The sequence below is a fragment of the Suricata suricatta genome, chromosome 12, assembly GCF_006229205.1.
Source record: "Suricata suricatta isolate VVHF042 chromosome 12, meerkat_22Aug2017_6uvM2_HiC, whole genome shotgun sequence".
In the NCBI taxonomy this organism is placed as follows: Eukaryota; Metazoa; Chordata; class Mammalia; order Carnivora; family Herpestidae; genus Suricata; species Suricata suricatta.
In genome coordinates, this window is record NC_043711.1 from 40,814,736 (window position 1) to 40,832,201 (window position 17,466).

At 40.9% G+C, this 17,466-nt stretch overlaps 1 protein-coding gene across 1 annotated transcript in view; it reads right to left on the minus strand.

Annotated features, from left to right (window-relative positions):
- Positions 1–2,539: 2,539 nt before the first annotated feature.
- CNTN4 (contactin 4) overlaps positions 2,540–17,466 on the minus strand; it is a 474,897-nt gene continuing 459,970 nt past the window's right edge. Inside the window, exons 18-23 of the mRNA XM_029918576.1 lie at positions 16,451–16,685; positions 15,397–15,509; positions 14,433–14,619; positions 13,889–14,001; positions 8,120–8,288; positions 2,540–5,191 (exon numbers count right to left, since the gene is read on the minus strand). Coding sequence (XP_029774436.1) covers positions 5,091–5,191; positions 8,120–8,288; positions 13,889–14,001; positions 14,433–14,619; positions 15,397–15,509; positions 16,451–16,685 — 918 coding nt within the window. The 3' untranslated portion in view covers positions 2,540–5,090. The remainder of the gene's footprint in view (positions 5,192–8,119; positions 8,289–13,888; positions 14,002–14,432; positions 14,620–15,396; positions 15,510–16,450; positions 16,686–17,466) is intronic.

Sequence of the window (17,466 nt, forward strand, 5' to 3'; positions counted from 1 at the left end):
ACCCTGTGAGCTCTGGTGAGTATTGCAGTTTACATGAGGGTCATGGAAGTGGAACACAGGCATCTGCGTGGCTTATTTAGCACAGGAGGGAAAGGGGCATCCTTAAACACCCTGGCGGGAGGGCAGGGGCTGAACAAACCACTGAACGTGATGTCACAGACTCTCCTCCCTCTATCTTTGTTAGTGTCAGAGATGGGGGCATCTGGGCCTGGTGCTTGGGAAGTCTAGTCAAGAATCATAACCAGACTCTAATCCTAAGATGGTCTCTGTCTAGTGGGAAGAAGAAACAAGTGATTTAAACAGCAACTAATGGGATAATAGCCATGTTGGGGTACCGATGATGCGCCCTGGAAGTTGGAGAAATAAAAGAGGTACATACCAGATGGGGAAACTGAGGAAGGCTTTGTAGAAAAGCTGGCATCTCAGTGAGGACCTACTGCCAAGCTTCTTTTATAAATATCAATATGGTTAAATATTACAATTTTATTAATTATATTATGCAAATAACTAAATATTTCTATTTTTATTAAGACATGAAAATAAAAAAAATTTTAAGGTTATTTATTTATGAGAGATGGGGACAGCATGAGTTGGGGAGGGGCAGAGAGAGAGGGAGACACAATCTGCAGCAGGCTCCAGGCTCTGAGCTGTCAGCACAGAGCCCGACATGGGCCTTGAACTCACAAACCATGAGATCGTGATCTGAGCTGAGTCAGACACTTAAGCGACTGTGCAACCTAGGCTCCCCAAGACAACATTTAAACTCATGAGTTCAACTCATTTTGGCTACAGGAAGTCTCTATATTTTTTATCTGTTTTTTGTGACTATCTCAGTCACTTTAGAAAATGAATGATAACTGATCTATAAAATAGTTGGTAATGTTTAGCGAGCTGTGTGTTTAGGAATTTACAAAGCTAATCCCATATGATAAATAGCAATTGTCAGAATGCATTCCAGGAGGTCAGACTCCAGAATCTGTATTCTTATCCATTGTATTGAGCTGCCTGTGTAAGGCCCAATGTCTTTCATTTTGGGGTGGAGTAATTTTGGGGGTGCCTAGAAATTGACTATAAGTCTTTGATTTGAAAAGGTTTGCTCCTTAAATCAATGTGGTTAGAGAACTATTTTAATTGTAACAACAGGAAAATACAGTCATTCTTGATTATCTGGGTTAATGGAGGAGAATAGCAGCATGGATAATCCAATACGGTGCACAAAAATCACCCGGTGGTTGATTGCATTACATTAAATTACTTTAAAAATTGCATGACATTTTCGTAGGTAATTATGTACTATTTATGTACTTTTTATAATTCAACACTCAACATTCAGTGTTCTTTGAGCATACTTTGCAGCAATGTAAGGGTGGTGGGAAAAACCTGGAAAAGTTTAATCAGGATTGAACATTGGTTCCTGGATGTAAATAAGCAAATATCTGATGGTAGGAAGACCTCAGTCATTCTTTCTTCAGAGAGGAAGCTTATGGTAGCTCCCATCTCACAGGCTGGAAGAATTCTGAGCTCACCTGAGAGATGAAATTTATCATTCATGTCTTCTGCCTCCATGCAAAGATGCTGATTATATATAGGGTATATGAGCTCAATAAAAACTCAGGAACACTGAGAGAATCCAATCATCTGGCAAAAGAGAATTTTCTCTTATATAGTTAAATCACAAGTAGACCGCACACACAAAAAGAAGGTAAGAGTAAGCACTTGAAAAGGTTAAACAACCAAAGCAAGTAGAACCTTTTCTAGTGCTCTTGCTTCAGAGTCACCGTCTCAAGTAGTAACACATTCCATATAAGTGTAGTATTTGGGACTAGGGCCCAGGGAAGTCCCCTCAGATAGCTAAGCATAGAAAGTGTGTTGCTTACCTCTTCCCAGTATCTATCATCCATCTTGTGGAAACATCATCTCAATTTTTCTTTAGTAAGCTATTACTTTGCTATGAGTGCAGGTTTTGTGTGATCAAGGTGCTCTGGCTATGTGACACAAAATGGAAATATCAGCTTCTCCTAGGAGTTTGTTTATAGAGCAGAGTAGTATCAAAATCATAAACAAAGCCATTTCACTCCCAGAAAAGCACTTGGAATAGACTTTTCAAAGTTCCTGTAGTCTGGATTCTTAGTGTAGCCTGGTTCTTATTCTCATCAAGATTTGGTCATTCTGCCTTTTCTTGGCTCATGTGACCTAATCGGTGTCCTCCCCTTTCATTTGCTCAATTTAGCCAGAATTGTTTTCTGTTGCTTAACAACGAGTGAACCCAACCTGCAAGAAACATGGAAGCCAATAAATCAGACACATGAAGCACTTTCTAAAATTCCTTCACCTCAGTTGGACTGAGCTAATCCAGGTCCTCATTTACTAGATGATGAAGTGGAGAGATAACAGGACTTTTTCAAAGCATAAAGTTTGAAGCCAGGCCTTCTAATGCTTTTCACCACCTAACAAAAATAGTGACACAGTCTTCTCTGGTTGGGTCACTAGGGCACATAGGCAGGCAACTGATGCAAAATGCTACTTCAAAGACCCCTTCAATTAATCAATGATTATTTATTGCAAGGCACTGTGCTAGGCACTATGGAGAGTACATGGAAGATAAGACCAAAGTCCCTGCCCTCAAGGAGCTTACAATCTAGTTGGGAAGACAAGGCATAAGTACAAGGAAAATTAAGTAACAATACAGGAGTTAAGTTAAAATGCAAGATAACAGTACAAGATATTTCCAAAAGTAGTACCTGATTAATTACTAAATGAGTGGTATTGACAGGGCATGTAGCTAATCCAGAGGAAGGACATCCTAAAGGGCCGAGGTGTAGGAAGACTTCACGGACAGCTGGGACTGGAGCTTCCCTAGGACGGTCAGGAATTGGGTGAGAAAGAAGGTGGAGAGGGCTCGTCAGGAGGGGTCAGCTGTACAGCAAAAGGCACAGAGGTGAGACCAAAAGCAAGCAGTGTTTAGGGGCCAGTGAGGGCTCAGTGTAGCTGGGTACAAAGTTAAGTTTTTATTAGATTTAGGGCCTTACGTGATCAAGTTTAGATTTTATCCTTTTAGCAATAGGGTTGAAGAAACCTTAAAACAACAGATATCCTTAGGTTAAATATACAAAAGACTTAGGTAATCAAGAGAAAAGGTTCAAGTTTGATCTTCAGGACATCTGTTTGTAGATTTTGACCCTCTCTGCTTCCAAAGAGGATTTGAAATGGTGTCTTCGGGATTGTCACTTCCAAAGGAATACTCTTGGTCATCTAGCTTTGGATCACGGCCAGAGACTTGGGAGTCCTTCTAGCATTTCAAATTAGAACTAGCACAAGGGTGAGCTAACAAATTCCCTGACAGGCAGGCAGGAAAAATGCTCCCAAAAGACAAGTATCTTTACAAATGACAGAATATTTATTAACAATACCTTTAAAAAAAGATTACATATGCTAGATCACTGGTAAATATCATTTACACTGGGGTCGGGAAACTACCTGGGGTATCATTTTTTTCATTCCTTTTATTGTTTTGTTGATTTTTTTGTGTGTGTGATTTTAACTTTAGTTTTATTTTAACATAGAAGTAACCATATGAAACTAAGAAAGGAACACAGCTTGAAATACTGACAATATTTTTTTTTTCTGGTTATCACCCTATTGTTTACACACGTGGAATCCTGATTAGGACTTTGTTGGATAAATAGAGCTAGAAGGTTGAAAAGTCAACTTATATTATTTGTAAGCAAAAATGACAAATTACAGGCAAATTTGAGCTCTCCGAGAAAGAAGAAAAGGTGGCAGAATGTTCACATGTGAAAATTTTTATAGAAAATTTCACTGCCGTTTATATGCACTGTTCCACAAGTGTCAGCTGCTTACAAAACCACCCCCATTATAACAAATAGTTCTTTTCATAAGAATATTTTTTATATTGTCATTTTCCAATGTGTGGTTTTAAGTCTTAGAAGGTAAAGCTTATAAAGCAACTAAGCTACTTACTGCAAAACAGGATAATCATCATGATAACATAGTTATACTAAAGATCTTTTGTAGTGTCATGAAAAAATTCTTTGTAGCAACTATTTGCTGAAATAGGAGAAATTTGCCAAACTCCATACATGATTGTGACTCCAAAGAAGGGCTCTATTATTAAAGAGATACACATATATAAAGAAATCATGAATCCATCAACAGAGAATTACCTTTTTAAAAAATGTACATTCAAGACAGAAACAGTTAAAGATAGTAAAATTATCTTTTATCCTTGGAAAGAGTTGGTTGACTATAGTAACTTTTGGTCTATGTTACTACTGGATAGGTAACTTCAAATTTAATGTCTAAGATAATGCTACTACAAAGACAATGCTAACTCAGCTGAGTGAAAGGAAAGTCTTACTGTACAAGGCTAAATTCAGGGATGGGAATATTGCACAAGGTACCTCTTGGGCAGTTAGTTTAGTTTCTAGTTCGCAGCCATTCCTGAAACCATCTCCAGATGTGTTGAACAATAAAATTCACAACAGTGTGGGAAAACATACTGTACATGTCAAAAGGACTTGATTCAATGCATTAACCATCCAAAGAGTCATTTACACACAGCAGCCTTGGGTTACAGACCAAATCTTCAGCTGTTCTGCCACTGAATCCTTGTAAAACTGTACAATTTGTAATTTATTAATCAAGATGAGTTTCAAACCCTTTCTTTAAAGGAAATATCTTCAAATAATAATTGTATGATTGTGTTGCCCGTAGCATTTTACAGCAGAGGAAAAAATTAATATCTACATTTCATGTTAACTTTAAAAAATTCTATAAAACACTAAATATATAATAAAAAATATGCATATAAGGACATATGTAAACTGCTTTGGTAACATCATATTACAGATGTCTTCAGTGCATTGCAGAGTTTCCAAAGAAACTTCAGACAAAGCTAGATTTGCTTTGAGGAAGTACTGTATAATGCCATTCCTAAAGAAGCAAAAAACATTTTTTTTCCAGTAATAAGATGTACTTGAACAACAATATTACTTAGTACTGGGTGTCTTCAAAACAACTAGCTAAATGTTGCTTGTATTATAAACAGCAAGTCCTTTAGATAACTTTTGTCATAAACTGGACCTAGCTGTGAGGGAAATCACGATCGTACTGATGGCTGAGAGTGCGCATGCATTAGAAGTGGAAGGCCCGGCTCCTCTTGCGTAGGCATCTGGAAAGACAGAACAAATTCATTCAGTATCTCCCCACCCAGGACACCACGCAAAGCCAGGCCACAGCACTTTTGGATACAGTAGAAATGGCTAGATTCTACCTGAAATAACAATTTCCTAGTGACTTACTTTTTATTTTATCTTAGTTTTTATTAAAAAAATTGTTTTTAAATGTTTGTTTCTTTTTGAAAGGAGAGAAAGAGAGAGCGAGAGCACAAGCAGAGCAGGGGCAGAGAGAGGGAGGGAGGGAGGGAGAGAGAGAGAGAGAGAGAGAGAGAGAGACACACACACACACACACACACACACACACACACACACACAGAATCCGAAGCAGGCTTCAGGCCCTAAGCTGTCAGCACAGAGCCTGATGCAGGGCTGGAACTCTTGAGCTGAGAGGTCATGACCTGAGCCGAAGTCAGACACTCAACCAATTGAGACACCCAGGTGCCCCTTTATTTTAGTTTTTTAAAAGTTTATTTATTTTGAGAGAGAGAGAGAGCATATGGGAAGAACAGACAGACAGGGAGAGAAAGAGAATCCCAAGCAGGCTCTGCGCTGTTAGCGCAGAACCTGATGCAGGGGTCAAACTCACCAAGAGCGAGACCATGACCTGAGCCATAACCAAGAGTCAGATGCTTAACTGACTGAGCCACCCAGGTGCCCCTCTTAGTGACTTTTTAATGGCAGTTCTATGACTACCTAGCTAGGAATCTAAAAGCACATTATGGTACATCTCTGGACCTCTGTGAAAAAGCATTTCACAAGAATGTCCACATCTAACGTGAGAAGAAACTTCAATATTACTAATAACATTGCTAATAAATATTATATCAGTGATGCAGCAAAATAAAAATTGCTACTCTCTTTTGAATTCTACCTTTGTGCTGGGCACAGAGCAATGTGACACTTAATTCCTACAAAAACCTTAAGCACATCTGGTATTTTTGTGATACTCTTTCATAGATGAGGAAATTAGGGTCCAGAGAAGTAAGATAACTCATCTAAGATCAATGAGTTAGTAAATAGCTGATTTGGGATTCAAATCTGTGTCTGTCTAAATATACCCCTCCCCTCCACCAAAATAATCTCAATCCTTTTACATAAAACCTTTTCTTCCAGGTCTTCCGTTTTTCAAAGTAACAGATTACCAGCTGTTGTTTAAGGTTCCTCCAAGATTATAAGGTGTTTGACCAACAAAATAGACAATCTTTTGAGAAAGAGAACTTTTTTTCACAGTTACATTCTTATCATCTAATATCAATTATATCAATATCGTTCCTTAAGGTATGTTTTTGTAATGAATCACCAGTCTAAACAATGACAACAAGAACAATAGCAATCCTTACAATGATAAGAAAGTATGAAGTCAGGTTTTAACAAAGTGAGATGAGTTCAGTTCACCCCTAAACTCCAATCTCGTGTCTTTGTGGCCTGGTGATTACTTCCACATCTCTCTCTGGTCCTACAAATTTAGTTCCTTTCAACAGAATTTAGAGCTCTTGCTTTAGTGAGGTATAGAATCCAATTCTCCCCAGTTTTTTTTTTTTTTTAAAGATAAAATCGCCTTTAGTGTCAGCCTGAAAAAAGGGTGCAGTAAAAATCAACTTCATCTGGAAATTGGCAAATCATTCCTGAGTTGGGAGCGTAGCTTGATGCAGCTTCAGGGTCCCCATGAAGTCTTGTATTTGTCAGTGTTCGCAAATGCTTATTCGGGGGAAGGGTTAAATGACCAATGAACAAGTTCTTTTCTGATGGGAAGCATCCAAATTTTACAGATGCAGTTAAAATTGCTTAGTGGGTACCTTCTATAAGTTGCTACCAGCACGACATACCAGATCCTTTCCTCATCTGAAAAATATTGTGGTGGCTACCTAGCAGAGGGGCTGAAACTCAGGGTGCTATGGTGAGAAATTGTCCGTGATTTAAAATATCATGTTTCCAGTGATGGCTTGAAAATTTATATTTCCAGCCCACAATGGACACCTTATATCCAAGCAGTAAAATCCAAAAGCCAATGAAAATCTACACTAAGATATCTAACTGCACGTTTTATTGTGGTAAAATAGATGTAATGTAAAAGTTACCATTTTAACTATTTTAAAGTGAATGAGTCAGTGTCACGAAGTATACTCCAATGTTGTTCAAACTGCCGCTATCTAGTTCAAGAACCTTTTCATCACCCCAAATGGAAACCTAGTACCCATTAAGCTGCAGTTCACACCACAGTCCCTAATCTGATCTGTCTCTAGGGATTTGCCTTTTCTGTTTTTTTTTTTCCGTAACTGAAATCATACAACAATAAAAAAAATAATATGCTGCTGAGGTATCTGCAAAAACAGTGCTCAAAAACCAGTACTGAATATATTTGCTCAAAAAAGAATATTCTTACATACTATTCAATAATCTTTGTAAACAAAGATACTCTTCACTACATACAGACATGTATATTTATGTTCATGTTATAGACACATATTCAGAATACTGTCAAGTTCAAAACATTTTCAGCCACAGACACTGAGTTATATGGTTCTGCTAAAGACAAATTCCTACAGCATTTTAAAGACCCCATTTGCTTGTTCCTCGAATGAGTTATGGTTTTAACTTTCTAAGCTGTAATTTCACTGTTGTTGTAGATGCAAACCACACGGGTCCACATGGGAAAACCTGTGTGATGGATTTGGGGCGGCTTTAATCCAACTTGTGATTGGCAACTGATTAAATCAGTCAAAGCTAGTCCAATTGTATTTTTGTATGAAAGCCCCTGTGATCAGCAAACATCAGCTGTCTGATGGAAGGGGATGGTACTGCTCATTTTTGCAGAGGACATTCTCTGTGGGCTTCTCGTGGTCCAAGCCCTGACTCACTGGCAAGGCTTAGGAGATTTGGCAGGGCAGGGCAGGGCAAGAGAGGAAAAGTGCAGTCTTACTTGATATCTTTGGAATTCGAATTTGTTCACTGCTGCTGCCATCTCCTCCATCACTGAATGGCTTAATTTCTATTATATAATCTTCATCAAAAGGCAAAGAGAGCTCCACTGATGTTTTATTTGTCTCAATGACAGATGTGCTGCTTTGTCTGTTCCATCTGTACAAGACCTGCCAACACAGAAAGAACAGGTGTCACCTGCTGTCCTCACAAAAGCCCCAAAGTTGGAGCATTCATTTGTTCTCACCTCTGGGCTCCAGCAAGATGTGGGAACACGGAGGTTGTCAGGCTGCCCCCACACACATGGAAGGCTCATTTATACCCAGGGGCGCGTCTGCAGCCACCATTTCATGATGAGGAAAGAGTGTACAGGCCACTGCAGTGTGGGGAAGGGGTTAGGATGCGTCACCCAACACGCCGTGAGGTCTCGTAACCTCTGGAAAGCTCAGCTACCACACCCGGAGAATGAATACCTCTTGGAGAATGTATAGAGCTCAGTTATACGTGAGGGGCTCTGGCCTCAATCAACTTGGCCACTAGAAGGTGGACCAAAGTTCTTGCTACATCTCTGAACTTCATTTTCCTCCTCTGTAAAGTGGAAACAATGACACCCACCTTTCTGGGGTGTTTTCAAGGTCACATAAGGACTGACTCTAAGTGAAGGACTTGGCACAACGGAAGCATGTACGCCACAGGATTTATGAAGGCTTAAAGGGAACAAGGGCATAGGAGCACATGTACCCCAATGTTCATAGCGGCACTGTCAACAATAGCCCAAACATGGAAAGAGCCTAAATGTCCATCACCTGATGAGTGGATCAAGAAGATGTGGTATATATACACAATGGAGTACTACATGGCAATGAGAAAGAATGAAATCTGGCCATTTGTAGGAAAGTGGATGGACCTCGAGGGTGTCATGCTAAGCGAAATAAGTCAGGCAGAGAAGGACAGCTACCATATGTTTGCATTCATAGGTCTAACAGGAGAACAGGAGAAACCTAATGGAGGACCAGGGGAGGGGAAGAGGGAAAGAGAGTTGGGGAGAGAGAGGGACACAAAACTTGAGAGACTACTGAATACTGAAAACGAACTGAGGGTTGAAGGGGAGGGGGAGGGGGGAAAAGAGGTGGTGGTGATGGAGGAGGGCACTTGTGGGGAAGAGCACTGGGTGTTGTATGGAAACCAATTTGACAATAAACTATTAAAAAAAAGGGGAACAAGGGATAAAAAAAAAACATGTGGCAAAGGTGAGAAGCACAAGACAGGCATCCTATATTATTATGATGATGAATCCTTTGAAGAAAGCACATTTCAGCACAGGGAGAAATTTCCAAAAGGCAAGGGCAGGAATCCTCTTTTCCTTCCACAGAGACCCCTCTCTGAGCTATGTGGAAAACAGGGTATGGTGACAGGTCACTGTCACTCCAGAAGTGTCTATAGCTTCATCAGTCCTATTCATGCACGTTTCCCTTCTTGGCCTCCCCTGCTCTGAGTCTGACATGGTGGTTCATTTGACAAGGTGCCCAACTAGGTTTCCTGAAAACACACCCACCAGGCTGCCTGGTAGTGCCTACTCTGGTTGCCATCAGCTGTGATCAGAAACTAAACGCCTGGACAAGGGCCTCTACTGTTTTGGATATAACGACTGTACTGATAACTATCCCATAGATATTTTCTGATTTTTATTGTGACTTAGGTCCTTTAAGGACATCCCCATGTTTAACTGTCACAGCAATCTGACAAGACAGGCGTTATTCCTCCTTGCCATAGATGAGGAAACTGAGGCCAGAAGATGTCACAGAGCTAGTGAGAATTCCTAACACCTACACTTAAATCACTATAATCCAATACCTCCAGTTCCTCCTGGTAGTTAGGAAACACAGGATTGGGTGAGATCAGTGGTTCTCAGGCTTGGCTGCATGGTAGAAGCATTTGGGGAACGTGAAAAATACTGAAGCTCAGTGGTTCTCAACAGGGTGGGGGGAACAATGTTGTTCCTCTCCCTCAGGGGGCATTCAGCAATGTCTGCAGACATTTCTGGCTGTCACAACAGGTGGAGGCCAGGGATGCTGCAAAACAGCCTGCGAAGAATGCAGAGGACAGTCCCCGCACTGAGAGTTGTCCAGCTCAAAGTGGCAAGAGGGAGGAGGCTCAGACGCCTGCTCCGGCCCGACTCCAGAGTTAACCCAGCAGAGGTCGGGGCCAGGCTGTGGTACTTAAAGAGAGTTTGATGTGATGTTAATGTGGCTGTGAATCCTGGATTAGCTCAGGGGTTCTCCAGCCTGAGCACACATCAGAATTGCCGAGGCAGCTTGTTAAAACCCAGGTCACCGGGCCCCACCCCAGAGGTTCTCACTTAGTAGGTCTGCAGTTGGACTTAAAAATCTGCATATTCCCAAATAATGCCACTGCCTCTGGTTCACGAACGAGAGAACCATAAGATTAGCTCACACTTCAAAATTCTGATCTGCTGAAGTTAGAGACATAAGGCCACTCTGCTACTGCAATAAAAACCAAGCACAAGTAAAATTCATGAAAATCCCTTAAAATGGTACAGATCCCATTTGTTCCCTGGCATTTCATCACCTTAATTTATCTCTCTCTAATACAAGGTGGAAAACACAATTTCCTTAAGGTGGAAAGATGCCCCCTTCCTTCTCTGGAACATCAGTTGTATCAAACTCGACATCCTCTCGCTAATGATGAGGCTCAAATAAATCCTCAGGCACATTCAGGAGTGTCAAAGTGTCTCATCACGGCCCTTTAGGAACACGGGCTGGCTGATGGGATGCAAGGGCACATCTGGCTTTGAGGAATAAATTGCTTCTTTGATTTACCTCTGGTCCTTGCCAGAGCACAGAGAATTCAACCAGTTTCAAATATAAATCCAAAAGAAACACTTCTTGGGAAAAGCAGCCTTGCTCTCAGCACTGCTTATCTGTCTTGTAATATTAGGGACTGCACTGGACCCTAAATAAAAGCCTGCAAAACCTTTATTTACACCAAACACTTGGTTCAGCCGAATGACTTGAAGGCTGTGCTTGCATTTCATATTATCCAGGGCAGAAGACAAGTGGGAAGGGTGGATTCATGGGAGTAATGAGAACAGTAGCAAACATTATGGAATGCTTACTGCATGCTTGAACACTCTATGTCCTTTTTATAAATGAAAAGTAAGAGTAATTTAAATTTTGTTCCTATCACATTAGACATGTCAACCTGACATTATTTCAGTTATACTCTATTTTTTGATGTCTGGGGGAAACATCAAAGTGGAGATTTGTCCTGAGTTATCAAAGAGGACGAGTTTTTCCCTGAGAATCAGTAGGAGTCACTGAACTGGAGGCACTGGATCTCTGATCTTCTTATCAGATATAGATCAATATATGAAGTGTCCAGATCATTACTACTCAAAAAGAAAGTGTGATCACTGCCTCCCAAAGGTGTGACTTAGACTTTAGTGACTCTTTGGGGATGGCCCTTAGTGCTCAGTTCTGTGGCTGTGCTGTTGGAAGTATGGTCCCTGGATATTTTTAAATCACTGAGACCCTCCCATAATCAAGGCTAACAACACAACTCCCAGCTACGTCCTTCCCCTATCTCTCAAAATGTATTGTCTCTGCTCCTTGTGCTTCCCTGGACATCCAAACCATTTCCCTGTATACTACAAGTGACATGTAGGTGTTTTTATGTTGTTTGGCTGTTTCTACTCTTTGGCTACAACCATCACAGTGAAAACCACAGTCTGGTTTTCAAGACAACTGTACCAGAGAGAAAGGTAAGGCAATGACTGGTATCACAGCACCTAAATGTGTTATTTTGACCTATGCTTTGATTCAAAACAATCTGAAGAATCTGGCAGAGAACCTCTCCCCACCTCACTGACACAGACTTAGAGCCTGGAGATGTTCTCCTCATAAGGAATGAGAGATCTGTCACCAACATGTTATGTGATACCTGTGGCTCTGGGTAGCTTCTCTGTGGCTTTGGAGGCATCTGCCTGACATCTTCACTGAGGCTAGTGAACACTGTATGTTCTAAGGAGTACCACGGTTATTGTGACAGATAGGCAGTGTTATCACTCTCATTTCAAAAATGAGGACACTGAGACCTGAAGGTACTAAGCAATTTTCCCAGGGTACCATGAACAGTAAGTGGGAGATTTAGCATCAACTGCAGGTGGTCTGGGTCAATAGCCTATATGCTGAACTCAGCGTAGTTTGTCTACCATCTGTGTGAGAAAATTGCTTCCTCACTCTGGTCTCTGTCTTCATGAATGCAAAACAAGAGGGTTACTTAGTAGAAAACTGATGATCCAAGGGTCACATTTGGTCTGCATATGATAACTACTTGGCTCTTACAGTGTTTATTTTATCATTTTATTTTATATTATATTATTGTTTTATTTTAGTTAGATGTTAACATTAACCCCCCCTCCAAATTATACATGAAACAATTTTGGTTCTATTGAAAAACTGGAAGATATGGCCACACTGTTTGGCAATAATAGGCTAGGCCCAGAATCCACTGCCTCTTTTGGACAATGAGAAAATCTCTAATTCATCACAGTTTCTCCTATTGCATCATCTTGGCGTGTGCCTACCTCAGGACCTTTGCACATCTTGTTCACTGTGCTTGGAACACTTCTTCCCAGAGATTATCTTTACTTTTTTGTGGCCCAACTACAATGTCTAGAGTAAAACTTCAGGGAAAAATGAAGATACTAGAAAATTTCTCCTTTAATAAAAGAGAAAATGCAGCCCCAAGACGTTAAGTGATTTAGAGTCACACAGTCAATAGAGGACCAAACTGTGGGTCTCCTAACTCTTTATGCTAGAAGACCCTTCCAGAAGAATTTGCACTTATAAAAGGACACAGTAAAAGGTCTGCAGACGAGTTTTAAGGAATGTTTCTCTGTTTCTCTGTAGAATACAAATCACATGGGAAGGAAAGAAAAGGAACCCGTGACCGGGAGCATTTTCCCGAATCCTTCTCTACTCATGTTTCCTAAGGTTCTACCACCACCTACATCCACTCCTACTTTCAACTGTGGTTTGATCAACTACTTTCCAACAGTCCCATGTCCTTTCCCGAGCTTCTGACAGCACTGCCTGTCCCCTACTCTCAACATCTCCTTGCAGAAAAGCCACACCCTGCAGCTTGCACACCAGTTTCGATGGGCCTGTGTTGCATTGCCCCAAACATTGCTTAAAAGTAAAACGAAACAAGACAGTGACCATTCCTGTTAACTGTGGCACCAAGGCTAAACACACGTTCTTTTCTAGCTAAAGTCAGGCTAACGCTATGGGAGCAGCCAAGTGAATTCTCTAAAAACTCCTTGGTTTCTTTTTCTCCATATACATCTTCCTAACTACAGGAACAGTAACAAAAATGATTAACCATTCATAATACTGTGGATTAAAAAGAAAGAAAGAAAGGACAACCAGGACAAGAACAAAACAAAGCTGTCAGGAGAAATGTTAAAGATACGTCTCTTCGTGAGTTTTTGAAGACACGCCCACAGGGTCTTCAACCATTTCTGACGGACTCAGCCTGAGGCCAAAGAATCAGATGAGGCAATTCTCTAAATCTGGCTGTTGCCATGGACCATTTATAAAACTCAAAGCAAAGCACTCTGGGTACAGAAACTCCTAGAGAGGCTGTGAGGCATCATCAGGGAAAGTAAGAACATAGTTCACATGACGTCGCGTTAAGAGACTGTTCTCACAGCAGGATCAGGGGCTTCTACAAAAAAGAAATTACCCACTTTGTATCCTTTTACTTCCGACTCATTATCCAGGGCCTTCACTTGATCCCAATTCAGGATAATTTTGGAGTCCGATGAATTCCATATGATGTTTCCGGGGGGTTGACTTGGTGCTATAAAAAAATTAAGATATACGAAGTCACAGATTATTAAGTCTCAATGGATTCTGAGGAATATCTCTTTACTAGAATTCAAGAGTGGAGGCAATTTAATGGGCTATTGCACTAATATGTGTCTTCAAGGTCACTAAAATCTGACGAGATACAGCATTGCAAATGGAAAAAGATTCAGTTGGTCGCCTAACATTTATATCTAAAAGAAGTAGCCCTTCCCAATGAGGAGAAAAACATTTATCTTTCTGTCCTCTGGAGCAATGAATTTTGCATGGTATTCGGAAAGGTTCAGTTAAAATGGGAAGGTAAATTTGAATTCACATAATGATACCAATTAGTATGCAAATGATCATTGGGAGGTGGGGATGGGGAATGAACTTGGGATATGTCTGATGAATCTCTAAAATATTTCTGAACAAGAATGTTCTTACGTGGCTTTCTGGTTGTCACATTGACCGTTGCGCTGGACGGGCCTGTCCCTGCAGTATTGTACGCCTTGACAGCTAAATGATACAGCGCGCTGCCTTTTAAATTGGTGATTTTTGTTGATGTCTGATTTCCAATTGTTCGTATTTTTCTAGCGTTTTCTTCCTTGTCATCATGTCTCCAGTATTTCACCTAAGAAAATAAAAAAGGAGACCTTAGGAATTATACCTACTGGGGTATTTTCAATCTTATCAGACTTTTTAAAAAAATTTTTTATTTATATATTTATTTTTGAGAGAGAGAGAGAAAAAGAAAGAGAATGAATGAGTGGAAGATGAATAGAGAGAGAAGGAGACACAGAATCCAAAGCAGGCTCCAGTTTCTGAGCTGTCAACACAGAGCCCAATGTGGCACTCAAACTTGTGAACCGCGAGACGATGACCTGAGCTGAAGTTGGACGCTTAACTAACCGAGCCCCTCAGGTGCCCCTCAGCTGGTCTTTAAAATGCTGACTCTTATGATGGAGTTATTTTTTCCCTACCAACTCGTAAGCAGAGCTGTCAGAGCCAGGGGCTTTTTATGCCCTGAGCACTCATCATCGACAGTATGAAGGGCCCCCTTTTTTTTTTCAGTTCCACAGATGGAAAGTGGAAAGAACCATCATTGGCTATTTGTCACCTTTCCCTCACACCTGTTTTAAGTCCAAGTGGAGACTGGGTATATCAAAAGTCAAAGCTCATTTCCTGAATCTTCTTATACATCCTTGATCTGCATGTTTTTTGAAAACATTTCTGGAGTGTAGCAGAAAAAAGGGTGATACAACAGTAGAATGTCAGTGGTTCAATTAATATCTACCAGAAGACCTAACAAATACCTCTAATCTGGGTCCTTTTCCCAATAGAGGGTGTGTCAAAGTTCTCACTGAGGGGTATATCTCTCCCAGACCCAGTGCACACATCGCTTGCTTACCTCATAGCCTTGTATCCGTCCTCTATTCTTCTCCATGGGGGAGGCCCAGAAAACTTCAATGTCAGTTGCAGACAGACTTCTGGCAAAGATGCTGGCTGGTGGTTTGGTGGGTTCTGCAGATGAATGTGGAAAAGGTGGTTACTCTATCAGCTGCATCAGACCAGGCTTCAAGATACCGGCATTATAAAGAGTAAATTGGGGTGCCTGGGTGGCTTAGTTAAGTGCTGACTTCAGCTTAGGTCATGATCTCACAGTTTGGGAGTTCGAGCCCCGTGTCAGGCTCTGTGCTGACATGGATCAGAGCCTGGAGCCTGCTTTGGATTCTGTGTCTCCCTCTCTCTCTGCCCCTCCTCTTCTCATGCTTTCTCTCGGTCTCTCAAAAAAAAAAAAAGTTAACAAAAATTAAGTAAAATTATAAAGAGCAAATAATCCACAGTTATATTATAGCCCGGAGTGATTAGGACCCTAACACTCATTTTACAGTAAAGCTATCATTAATAGCTGGAAGGGAGTGGTGATACAAATGGTAAAGACAAAGTCTTTGGTTTCTAAATTAGGGTGTAGGTGGAAGGGAAATAACCCGGAACCCCTTAAGTTTAAGCACCAAGTTTTCATAGCTAGCAAATCCTTTAATAAACATCCTTCTTTTAAACATCTTTTTCTTTAAATGTTATTTATTTTGAGAGAGAGAGACAGGGAGCGAGCAGTGGAAAGGCAGAGAGAGACAGAGACAGAAAATCCTAAGTAGGCTCCACACTGTCAGTATGGAGCCAGATGTAGGCCTCAAACTCATGAATCATGAAATCATGACCTGAGCCAAAATGAAGAGGCGGATGCTTAACCAACTCAGCCACCTAGGCACCCCATCCTTCTTAATTGGCATTTGTCAGAGGTGAGAGTCTTATCACTGGACAATGAAAATAAGAGCAAAAGGACAAAGGGAAGCCAACTGACTGGACTAAGATTCAGCAGAGCCTGGCAACACTCCAGTCTTAGTATCAGTGACATCTCAGAACTGAACAAATATCACATACATAGGCAGCATAAGCCATACCTTCTTCTGCAGAATACACCACTGTGGTGGGACTGAAGGGGCCTTCTCCCTTATTGTTGAAGACGCCCACTTTAACCTCAAAGGGAGAGAAGGGGCGCACACTCTCATTCCTGAACACGTATCTGGAGGCATCGGCTGATGCCAGCACCGTCAGCATCCAGATCATTTTGCCATAGGGCCGGAAGGCCACCACATAGCCAAAGCCTCTACCATTCTGTAATTCCTCAGGGACCGTCTGGGAAAGAAGGGAGGTTGTCTTCAGAACTCTCAGCAGTTTAATTCAAATGATAAAATTGTTTTATTTTACCCTACCTCCCACGTTCTTATACATACATCCTTCCCCACCTATCTTACTTGGGTTTTGTCATGAGTGTTAGGCTTGGGGCTTGCCACTGGTTTGCCTTCACTACGGATGAGGTACTGAAGTAGGGTTAAACAGACAAACAAACAAAAACCCCAATGAGAATTTGCAGGGGAGAGCCTGGCCTCTTGATGGGGAAGACCCAGCTCTGAAGTTCTTGCAAATGAAAGTCACTGGACCGTTGATCTAGAAACCAACATTCCAACATGTACCATCCAATAAGATTCTTCCTCCAGTGCCAAACAAAAGATCTCATTAAAGAAGACCATCTTGGCTCAGGAAAGATCTTTCCCCCTCAAAACCGAGGAGTGAGGCTGGAGGGGATGAGTAATTTCTGTCATTGCTGGGGCTTTGGTTAAACAAAAGATTTTTAACATAAGGGAATAATGTCTAGAATCTTTCAAAAGTATTAAGAATCCTTTCTAAAACTCCAATCTCCAATCCTCTCTCAAAATCAATTTTTAATAAATTGGTGACTAACCTCCAAGTTGTTTAAAAACTATCTCATAAAAGAGAGCTCCAGAAGCAAGGCCAATTGCCAGGAAATTGTGCTGGTACACTGAATCTAGTGCTGCTAGATGTCTTAAATCAATTGGCCATGCATCAATTCAGGAAGAAAGGAAAACTGGTTTTCTTTAACCAGTCTTCATATATA